The sequence below is a fragment of the Erithacus rubecula genome (genome assembly GCF_903797595.1).
Source record: "Erithacus rubecula genome assembly, chromosome: 11".
Classification (NCBI taxonomy): Eukaryota; Metazoa; Chordata; class Aves; order Passeriformes; family Muscicapidae; genus Erithacus; species Erithacus rubecula.
This window is the reverse complement of record NC_136663.1, coordinates 1,521,810-1,533,280: the sequence shown is the minus strand read 5'-3', so window position 1 is coordinate 1,533,280 and position 11,471 is coordinate 1,521,810. Positions and strand designations below refer to the sequence as shown.

Here is an 11,471-nt window from a genome sequence, read left to right as displayed (position 1 = left end):
TGAATAAGTCATCAGGCAGAGCCTTGGCTGGGATGGATTTGCCCCCAAGGAAATGAGAATAAAAAGGTAAAAAAGCTGCTGGGAGCACCAGGCTGGGACTTAGGAAGGGCTGGCTTTAAATCCAATAAAAGAGGGATGGAGACAAATTTATTTTGTCTCCATTTAATTTATTTATTGTGTCCTGCAGACAGCTCTGAGCCTCCCCTAAAGGCAGAGTGAGGAATTCCATGATTAATCCATTTCATTTGCTGCCTGATTTTTTTTTTTTTTTTATTTATTTCTAAAATATCATTCAAATGTTCAGCCCAGATAATAAAATATAAAAATCCCACCTGGGGTGTGTGTCTGCTGCTTCCAACCATCCCAAATTCAGGGAAAAAACTCTGAAGTCCACATGAAACAGAATTAGGAACTCACAAATAAATAACTCTACAAAACCCCCTCTCTTCTCTCAGTTTCATGTGATCAGCAAGGCCAAAAAAAAAAAAAATTTATCATCACTTTTTGTGAATCCACCCCCTTGGCAAGAACAGACGTGTCATAGGAAACAATGGTGGTAATTTTTATTTTACAGCTTTGTACAGAAAACTTCCAACTCTCTGCACCCCACTGAGTGTTAATTAGCACACCTAAAAATGAATGTCAGTGTCTCAGCCCTCCCCAAAATGCTGAGAACTGAGGGAAATGTTCAGATTACTGAAAGCTATGACATCACTACCAGGCAGGCATGGAGAATTCTTTTTTTTTCTTTTTTTTTCTTTTTTTTTTTTTTTTTTACTTTATAGCACCGTCAAGAACAGGGTCTTTATTTGAAAACTACAGTGAGGAATAAAAAAGTAGTCAATGGTAAAATATCATCCAACCCAAAAAAATCTCTAAAACAACCAAAAAAATAAAATTCAACTACCCCCCTCTCTTCTCACCCATGATTTATAACGTTATAAGTACTGTACAATTCTGTTTCTGTAATAATAACAAGAATAATAATAATAATAATAACAACATTATTATTATTAAAACGCCTGATATTTAGTGGCACGAGTGTAAAAAAAAAAAAATTAAAATAAATTAAGAAGCAGAGGCCAAATCACCAGACAGGAAGCTTCAGACATGGTCAATGAGCAACACTGGGGCTGCCAGGGCAGGAGGAGGAGGAATCACTTGGTTGGCATCTTCTCTGCCAGGTGCTTCTGCTGGCTCTCTGCATGCCTGGGGACAGGGAATTGTCACTCCAAGGGACAAGAAAAAATGGGAAACCACCCCAGCAGCCAGCTGGGAATTGGGATTTTCTATGGGGAACACAAGGATTGCCTGGATTTCTTCTCGGTGGGAGGGCAGGGGTTTTAAAGTGTCTTTAGCATGGGGAGGGGAAGGGAGGGAGGAAAGGAAAGGGGGAAAAAGAAGGGAGAAAATAAAGGAAAAAAGAAGGGAAATGGAGAAAGGAAAGGAAAAAAGGAAGGGGGAAAAAAAAGAAAGGAAGACAGTAAAAAGGAAGGAAAAAAAGGAAGGGAAAAAGGAAAGGAAGAAAAAAAAGGAGAAAAAAAAGGGAGAAAAGGAAAGAAAAAAGAAAAAAAGAAAGAAAAAAAAGAAAGGAAAAGGAGAAAGGAAAAAAGAAAGGAAAAAAGAAAAAAGGAAAAAAGAAAGGAAAAAAAGAAAGGAAAACAGAAAGGAAGAGGAGATTTTGGGGAAACACCTTTAGCCCCAAATGCCAGAGGGGTGCTGGGGACAGCCAGTGCCCTCCAGCATTGCCAAAAACTAAAATTCCATTGCTGAACCTGCCAGGGGAGTTCTCCTGGAAGAAGGAGGAGAACCAGGACATGTGGAGGCACTGACTGAGCCCCAGCTCCCCTCCCAAAATTCCCCTTCACCACCTGATCCTCATTTTTTACCCCTAATCCTCAGTTTGGAATCACAATCCTGGTGTGCTGCCTTTCATCCCCAGTTTTTACATTTCTGAGTGAAATATTCAGAATATTTCAGAACATTTTCTATTTCTGGAGCCCATCCCTAATTATCCCATACAAAAATGCTCCTGAGCCTTGCTGGAGCCCTTAAGGGAACCTGCTCATATCCTGCAAGGCTTTTTATTTAATCAGTTATTAACTATTAATATTTAAATGATTATATTTGTCCAGCCCTCCTGGTGGCAAAGACAAATCTTGGGAACTTCCAGGGGGAGCCACAAATTCCATCCCAGGGAACAATCCCTACTCAATATCCTGCATGGTAAAGGTTTTAATCCCAAAATTAAATAACTGTTTAATCAGTTATTAACTATTAATATTTAAATGTTTATATTTGTCCAGCCCTCTTGGTGGCAAAGACAAATCTTGGGCATTTCCAGGGGGAGCCACAAATTCCATCCCAGGGAACAATACCTGTACGATAAAGGCTTTAATACCAAAATTAAAGCTGAAAAAAATTTATAACTGTTTAATCAGTTATTAAATACTAATATTTAAATGTTTATATTTGTCCAGCCCTCTTGGTGGCAAAGACAAATCTTGGGCATTTCCAAGGGGAGCCACAAATTCCATCCCAGGGAACAATCCCTGCACGATAAAGGCTTTAATACCAAAATTAAAGCAGAAAAAAAGAAAATAAAATAAAAATCCAAAGTCAGACCTGGTGAGATCCTCAATGTCCACCAGCATGGCATCCTGCTCTGTGTGCAGCTCATCCCGGATCAGCAGCAGCTGCACCAGCTCCTCGTTCAAGCCTGGCCCAGGGAGAAATGGCCTGAGAAATTTGGGGGGTCCTGAAGGATCCCAGTTTGGGATCCCCACCCCCACCAGTGCCAGACCCACTGAGATCCCTGCAGGGATGGGCTGGAAATCCTTCCCATGGGGATATTCCTGTTTGCTGGGAGGAGGCAGAGCCCAGGACAATGGAGCAATTCACTTACTCTCTATCTGGGAGTGCAGGTCATTGACTATCACCTGCAGCTGCCCAAGGCTCATGTCCCTCAGGTCAGTGGGTTTTAAACTTCTCTTCATCAGGCATTCACTGATATGAGGCATATGTGGCAGCTGGAAAGGAACAGGAGTCCAGATTTTATTGTTGCCTTCCAAAATTTTATTGTTTCATTCCATTTTTTTTGCTGTTCCCTTCCGATATTTTATTGTTGCCTTCAAATATTTTATTGTCCCATTCCAATATTTTGCTCTTTCCTTCCAATATTTTATTGCTCCATTCCATTTTTTTGCTGTTTCCTTCCAAAATTATATTGTTTCCTTCCAAAATCTTGTTGCATTCCAATATTTTACTGTTGCCTTGCAATATTTTATTGTTTCCTTCAAAATTTATTGTTTCCTTCAATATTTTATTGTTTCATTCCAATGTTTTATTGTTCCCTTCCAATATTTTATTGTTGCTTTCCAAAATTTTATTGTTTCCTTCAAATATTTTACTGTTTCCTTCAAACATTTTACTGTTTCCTTCAAATTTTATTGTTTCATTCCAATATTTTGTTTCCTTCCAAATTGTTGCTGTTTCCTTCCAATATTTTACTGTTTCCTCCCAATATTTTACTGTTTCCTCCCAATATTTTACTGTTTCCTTCCAATATTTTACTGTTTCCTCCCAATATTTTACTGTTTCCTCCCAATATTTTACTGTTTCCTCCCAATATTTTACTGTTTCCTCCCAACATTTCCCCCTGGGTCAGCCCCAGCCCCACTCACCAGATCTGCCACTGGTGATTTCTTCCTGTTCTGCTTCTCCACCTCCACCTGCATCTTTGCCATGGGCTTTGCCATGGCCAGGGCCATCTTGGCCTCAGCCTGCAGCTTCTTCTGCCTGCTCAGGAAATCCATGTCCTCCAGGGACTCTGACTCCTCCTCTGTCGTGTCCCTGTCTGAGTAGGATGAGCTCTGCTTGCTCTGGGGAACACAAGAAGTCACAGCAAAGTTGGAGCTATTTCTGTGATTTTTTTTTTTTTAATTTTTTTTTTTTAGGATTATCTTTAAAAATCAGAGTGGTTCCCAGCTAGGCTTCTTTGGTTTTAAAGGAAAAGGTGAAACTGGAGGGAAACACTCAGGGATGTGTGTAATATCCAAAAAGGAATGTTGGGTATAGATTGGGGAAGAGGGGAGGAAAAGAAAAGGGAAAATGGGGAAGGGAAAATGGGGAAGGGAAGGGAAGGGAAGGGAAGGGAAGGGAAGGGAAGGGAAGGGAAGGGAAGGGAAGGGAAGGGGAAGGGAAGGGAAGGGAAGGGAAGGGAAGGGAAGGGAAGGGAAGGGAAGGGAAGGGAAGGGAAGGGAAGGGAAGGGAGGGGAATGAGAAGAGAAGGCGAGAGAAGAGAAGAGAAGAGAAGAGAAGAGAAGAGAAGAGAAGAGAAGAGAAGAGAAGAGAAGAGAAGAGAAGAGAACCGAGAAGAGACGAAGAAGGAAGAGGAAGAGAAGGAAGAGAAGAGAAAGAGAAGAGAAGGAGAAGAGAAGAGAAGAAGAAGAGAAGAGAGAGAAGAGAAGAGGAAGAGAAGAGAAGAGAAGAGAAGGAGAAGAGAAGAAAAGAGAAGAGAAGAGAAGAGAGAGAAGAGAAGAGAAGAGAAGAGAACAGAAGAGAAGAGAAGAGAAGAGAAGAGAAGAGAAGAGAAGAGAAGAGAAGAGAAGAGAAGAGAAGAGAAGAGGATGCTGCTCTGGTTTGGGGTTGCTGTTTTTGCACATCAGTTCCCCCCTGGAGCCAGACCCACCATGGGTGACACAGGGGTGTCCAGGCTGGTCTCTGTCTTGCTGTCATCACCATCACTGTCCTTGTCACTGCCACTGTCGTTGACAAAGCAGATCTGCAGGTTCATCCCACTCTGCAACCTGGGGGACAGGGACAGTGCCACCAGAGCTGGGAGTGCCACCAGCCCAGAGCACTGGGAGCTCAGAGTCACACACACAGTGACACACAGAGGCTTCTACCACCATCTGCTGACCAACTCCAGAACTAACCCATTTTTTTTTCCCATTATTTTTTATTTTCCATTATTTTTTTCCATTATTTTTTCCATTATTTTTTCCATTATTTTTAATTTTCCATTATTTTTTCCATTACTTTTTATTTTCTATTATTTTTTCCATGATTTTTTATTTTCAATTTTTTTTTTCATTTATTTTTTTCCATTATTTTAAATTTTCAATTATTTTTAATTTTCCTTTTTTTTTTTTTCATTATTTTTTAGGGATTTTCCATTATTTTTTATCATCATCGCTTCAAAATACCATTATTAGTTTTTGGTTATTCAGCCCTGATTACATTAAATAAAATCCATAAAATGCAATCAAATATATAGAACTGGATATATAGAATAGAATTATATAGTGTTACTATAAGAAATTGTTTTCAAAAATTAAAGAGAAAATGTATAAAGATATAAATAACATATATAATAATAATAATAAATGTTTTATCAGTGGTGGAAATTATTCATTCACTGTTGATATCCTGTAACACAAGAGTTTATTCTGGTGTTTTCCAGACATTCATGCTCACTGCTGGATTGGGATTGATTAATCCCATATTCCCCTCTCCAGAAATTATTTTTCTCTGATTTTCAGGGAACCCCAGTGCAGGCTGAAGGGAAAAGCCCAGCTGAGAGATCTCAATCCGTCCCTCACATCCTGCTATTCCTCATTTTCCATTTATTTCTGGAGTTTATTAGTTCCTATCACCCCAAAATAAATAGGATTAATAATGGTTGGTTAATGAACAAGTGAGATCCTGGCAGAGAAACTGTGGCTGCCCCACCCCTGGAATTGTTCCAGGCCAGGCTGGAAGATCCTTTAAAAATCCTTTTCACCCCAAGCACTCCACAATCCTCCTCTGGAAATACAAATAAAAAATATGGGAATAAAATCCTGCAAATGTTCCTGTGGCTCCTGGAGCAGGGAAGACTTTTCCTGGATTATAAATATTAACAAGCATCAAATCCTTCAGGCACAGCTGGCAATTTCTGGGGGCACAGCTGCCAAACCCTGATGAGCTGCATTAATTAGAGCTGTGCTCTAATTACCAGACAGCAGCTCCTGGTTCAGCTGTAACTACACACAGCAAAGCTGGTTTCCCTTCCAAATGATCCTCAGCCCCATTTAATTCCACAACTGCACCTCTCCCCTGGAACAGCAGGATTCCTCCTGGATTTCTGCCTCCCTCCCCTCCTTCCTGCTGGAGAGAATTTGGGGAAAAATCCTTAAAAATCCAAGGGAGGAGCCTTGGGGTGGAAGCAGAGATCGTGGATGTGGAAGTCACATTAAAGCTTATTTTGTCCATCCTCTGGTGCTTCTTTATAATTATTCCAATCATTAATCACAATTCCAGAATCATGGAGGTTGGAATTCCCAAATGGTTTGGGTTGGGAGGGACCTTGGAGCTCACGGTGTTCTCTCCCTGCCATGGCAGGGACACCTCCCACTGTCCCAAACCTGGCCTGGGACCCTGCCAGGGATCCAGGGGCAGCCACAGCTTCTCTGGGAATCTGTTCCAAATGCCAAATGAAAACCTGAAGGAAATCTAACTCAGAAAACTTCACCTCATCTCCTTTAACCCCTCAACTCCCAAACACTCCCTGCCCAGCATTCAACGAGCATCATTCCCAATATTTAACACAGGAATGTTGTTCTACACGTGGCAAATCCAGGAAGATGGTTGGAAAGCAAAGTGTGAGGGATGCTCTGGGGTGTCCCAGGGGGCACCTCTCCCTGCCTGCAGCTCCCTGAGCTCTGGGCTGTGCCTTACCTGGAGGACAGGCTGGGCTTGCCACTCTTGCTGCAGCTGGTGTAGAGCCCGGGGCCATCGTCAAAGAAACTGCCCAGAGCCAACTTCTGCCTGATGCACTCACGCTCGTTCTTCTGAGCCTGCAGAGGGACAGGGACAGAGCTGGGACAGGGACAGGGACAGGGACAGGAGCTGGGACAGGGACAGGGACAGGGACAGGGACAGGGGCAGCAGCTGGGACAGGGACAGGGACAGGGACAGGGGTAGCAGCTGGGACAGGGACAGGGACAGAGCTGGGACAGGAGCTGGGACAGGGACAGGGACAGAGCTGGGACAGGGACAGGGACAGCAGCTGGGACTGGGACAGGGACAGGGACAGGGGTAGCAGATGGGTGGGATGGCAGGGAGGGGATTTGGGATGGGAGAGCAGGGTCGACATCTGGGATGGGACAGAGGGTCAGCATCTGGGAAAGGGACAGCAGGGATGGGGATCTGGGATGGGGATTTGGGAAGGGACAGCAGGGTCAGCACCTGGATGGGACAGGGAGGGATCAATATCTGGGATGGGAGAGCAGGGTCAACATCTGGGAAAGGGACAGGGAGGGATGAGACCCTGGGAAGGGACAGCAGGGATGAACATCTGGGAAGGGATGACAGGATCAGCATCTGGGAAGGGACAGGGAGGGATGAGACCCTGAGAAGGGACAGGAAGGGATGAAGATCTGGGAAGAGAATGAAGGGACGAGGCTCTGGAAAGGGGCATCAAGGGATGAGACCCTGGGAAGGACCAGGGCACAGCACCAAGCTCAACATCTCCCAAACATTCCACTCCTGGAGCACCCACAGAGCACATCCCACTGGGAACCCCCAGTTCATCCCTCCCCTTGTGGATCAGCCTGGGCTGGGCTGGGAAGGACCTCAAATGTCCCCTGATCCCAACCCAAACCTCCTGATGGATCCTTCTGTATTCCCAACATCTGCACCCACACCCTCCCCCACCAGCATCTTCCCCTTCCCTGAGCAGCTTCCAGCCCCACAAAAATTCCTCTGCTGCCAGAGTGCTCAGGGATGGATTTGAACCATTGTCATCAAATTATTCCTGGGTTGAAAATGTATTTATAAATATAAATACAAATACAAATACAAATACAAATACAAATATAAATATAAAACAAGAATAGAATAGAATAGAATAGAATAGAATAGAATAGAATAGAATAGAATAGAATAACATAGAATAGAATAGAATAGAATAGAATAGAATAGAATAGAATAGAATAGAATAGAATAGAATAGAATAGAATAGAATATATACAAATATGCATATAGATATACATACATATATATATATATATATATATATATATATATAAATGAATATGGGAATTTTAAAATACCAATCAACAAAATGATTTCCCTGATCAACAACTGTAATCCATGTGCAATAAATGCAAATCTCAGCTCTAATTCAAAACCTCCCCCAGTGTCTGTCACAAGTGGGTCATGTGCCAACACTGACAATAAATTCAGGAAGTTTTTGATGGAAGGAACACTTGGAAAGCCTCAAACTCAAATTTTAATTATAAAATAACACTTAATACTCAATCCAGAAAATACAACAAAAGGAAGCAGAGCAGGGCTGAGCTGCTTCCATGGGGTTAATTCATGGAATTGTGCTTCCCACCTCAGGAAAAATAAAAAAAACCTTCTTGCAAAAGAAAGTGTGACAAAATGCAAATTATTCCCCTAAAATAAGTAATGATTTAATTCCAGCTCCAGTGCTGATTATACACATTATTACCTCACCCATTAAATTGTCAATCCCCTACCAAAATACTTCATTTAGAACCAAACTTCTTGCATTTCAAATCCCTCAAATAATAAAAATAAACCCCACAACACCAAGTGGTACCAAGTTTTTGGGCTGAGCTCCAGATTTCTGAAGTTTGACCCAGACCACTGTATTTTTAATTTTCAATAATCAATACCTCCATCACATGGAGACAGATTTAGGATTAAAACCAGCCAGCCCTGCTGAGGAGGGCAGAAAAGGTTAAAAAAAAAAAAAAGGAAAAATGAGTGAAAATAATTTTTTAATTATTTTCCTGCCCATCTCAGGTGCCCTTGGCTGTGCCCCTGCACCAATATTCCACCAAATTTCCCCTGATCCTCTCCCACATCTTCCCATCTAAATCTGATTTTCCTTGTGCTCCAGCACCCACAGCACATCCCCACCAAAAAACTGCTTTTCCCATTAAAATCCAGGCAGAATTGGACATTTCTCCTCCCTTCTCACACATCTGTCTCTCCAGATTTTTAATTTTAATTTCTGTTAATTTTGTTTGATTTTTTCTATTCCCCACTGCTCCCAGGCTGACATCTGTACATTTAATCAACGTGTAATTTGTTTTTTCCACCAGGTCATTACTGAGGATTCTCAATAATTCATCACTGAGCTGGGAATATCCCATTTTCCAAGCTAGGCCCAGGCTAATGACCATAAAGAAATCCAGAGTCCTATTTGTTATTGTAAAATGGGGAGCAGTAACTCAGAAATAAAATATACCTGAGGGAACTGGACTTAAAGCTTTGGATAAATTACCTGACAGCTGCACTCAAAATCCAGAGCTGGGTATGGGAAAATAAAAATGGAGAAAGGAAACAGCAAGGCAGGTTTTGAGAATCAAATATTCTGATTTGGTACAGAAGGAATAATGGGTCAAATCCTCAAAATGCAAAGGTAATTCCAAGGAAAACACAACTTAAATGTGTATTTTGGCACTGGCTCCAAAAATGAAAGTGTTTGTGTTCCGTGCAGAGCTGAGGACAATTCAGTTCTCACAATGGTTTTCAACAAAAAGCTGTTTTTGATTTGCAAACAAAAGAATCCAGGGTGGGTGTTTCCCTCCTTCCCCTCCACCTTCCTGGGAAGGGCAGCAGGAGCAGGAGAAATGTCAGAGCTGCTCCAGGGAAAAGGGCAGCACATCCCCGAGCCCTGGGATGGTTTGGGATGGAAGGGGCCCTAAAAATCCCATTATCCCATCCCATTATCCCATTATCCCATTTCCTTATCCCATTATCCCATCCAGCCATGGCAGGGACACCCCACTGTCCCAGCTGCTCCCTGCCCCTCCCAGCCTGGCCTGGGACACTCCCAGGGATTCCCAGCTTCCCTGGGAATTCCATCCCAGCCAGGAATTCCCAGTTCCCAAAATCCCACCCATCCCTGCCCTCTGGCTGTGGGAATTCATTCTCTGTGTCCTGTCCCTCTATCCTTGTCCCCAAATCTCTCTCCAGCTCTCCTGGAGCCCCTTTAGGTCCTGGCAGGTCTCAGCTCTCCCTGGATCCTTCTCCTCTCCAGGGGAACATTCCCAGATTTCCCAGCCTGGCACAGCCCTGCAGGACACTGGGACACACTGGGACAGACTGGGACAGACTGGGACACCCAGTAGGAACACTGGGACACACTGGGACACCCAGCAGGAGCCCTGGGACACACTGGGACAGACTGGGACACCCAGCAGGAACACTGGGACACTCTGGGACACACTGGGACACACTGGGACAGACTGGGACAGACTGGGACACCCAGCAGGAGCACTGGGACACACTGGGACACACTGGGACACACTGGGACACACTGGGACACACTGGGACACCCAGCAGGAACACTGGGACAGACTGAGACAGACTGGGACAGACTGGGACACACTGGGACACCCAGCAGGAACACTGGGACACACTGGGACACACTGGGACAGACTGGGACACCCAGCAGGAGCACTGGGACACACTGGGACACACTGGGACACACTGGGACACCCAGCAGGAACACTGGGACAGACTGAGACAGACTGGGACAGACTGGGACACACTGGGACACCCAGCAGGAACACTGGGACACACTGGGACACACTGGGACAGACTGGGACACACTGGGACACCCAGCAGGAGCCCTGGGACACACTGGGACAGACTGGGACAGACTGGGACAGACTGGGACAGACTGGGACACCAGCAGGAGCTCTGGGACACTGGCCCAGGCCACCAGGGTTATTTTTGCCAGCTGTCACTCCCAGCCCCAGAGCAGGACTATATTTAAAGTCCCAGAGCCACGTCTCACTTTATCTCTGCACAGCCCCAGGACTATTCTGGGATTTACAAACAGCACAGAATCACAGAAAATGTGGGTTTACCTCCCTTCTTCTTCCTGGGGCAAACCCAAACCCGAGTCAAACTTTTCCAGCCACATCACAAAATTCCAGGCAGGAGGACGCCTTTGGGAACTCCTGCTGCTATTTCATCATCAGGAGGTGCCAAGCAGGGAGGATTTGCCGCTTTAAAAACCGGGAATTCTCCCATCTGCAGCTCCCCAGTGCGGCGCTCGGGGCGGGATCCGGGCAGCATTCCCGCCCGCCGGCACACAAAGGCTCCTTTCTGTCCCTTTCTGTCCCTTTCTTGTCCCTTTTTTGTCCCTTTACCTTTTTATAGCTCCCCTCCCCGGGCGGCGGGGCCGCTTTCCCGATGACGTCACCCATTCCATCACCGCGCTCGCGGCTCATTTCCCGCGCTGCCGGTGCCGGTGCCGGTGCCGGTGCCGGTCCCGACGGGACATCTCAGCCGTGCCGTGCCCGTCCCGCCGGCTCCGTGCGATGGGGCTCGCTCCGAGCCGCCGCTCCGGCTCCCGGAGCTTTCCCAAATAAAGGCAGCGGGAGCGCGGCTGGAAAGCGCGACCGGCTGCAGCCGCTGCCAGAGCCGGATAAAAATAACCC

At 44.9% G+C, this 11,471-nt stretch overlaps 1 protein-coding gene across 6 annotated transcripts in view; it reads right to left on the bottom strand.

The window, feature by feature from the left end:
• Window positions 1-755: 755 nt before the first annotated feature.
• Window positions 756-11,471, bottom strand: part of LOC306806351 (schwannomin-interacting protein 1) — a 64,379-nt gene continuing 53,663 nt past the window's right edge. For 5 of the 6 annotated variants that reach the window (XM_079315016.1, XM_079315017.1, XM_079315021.1 and 2 more), the window contains 6 exons: window positions 6,721-6,839; window positions 4,691-4,808; window positions 3,684-3,881; window positions 2,906-3,029; window positions 2,626-2,719; window positions 756-1,209 (listed from right to left, as the gene is read on the bottom strand). In XM_079315016.1, the coding sequence (XP_079171142.1) occupies window positions 1,158-1,209; window positions 2,626-2,719; window positions 2,906-3,029; window positions 3,684-3,881; window positions 4,691-4,808; window positions 6,721-6,839 (705 nt within the window). In that variant the 3' untranslated portion in view covers window positions 756-1,157. Of the gene's footprint in view, window positions 1,210-2,625; window positions 2,720-2,905; window positions 3,030-3,683; window positions 3,882-4,690; window positions 4,809-6,720; window positions 6,840-11,180; window positions 11,333-11,471 lie in introns of those variants that run through there. The other variant, XM_079315019.1, reaches the window with a different exon arrangement.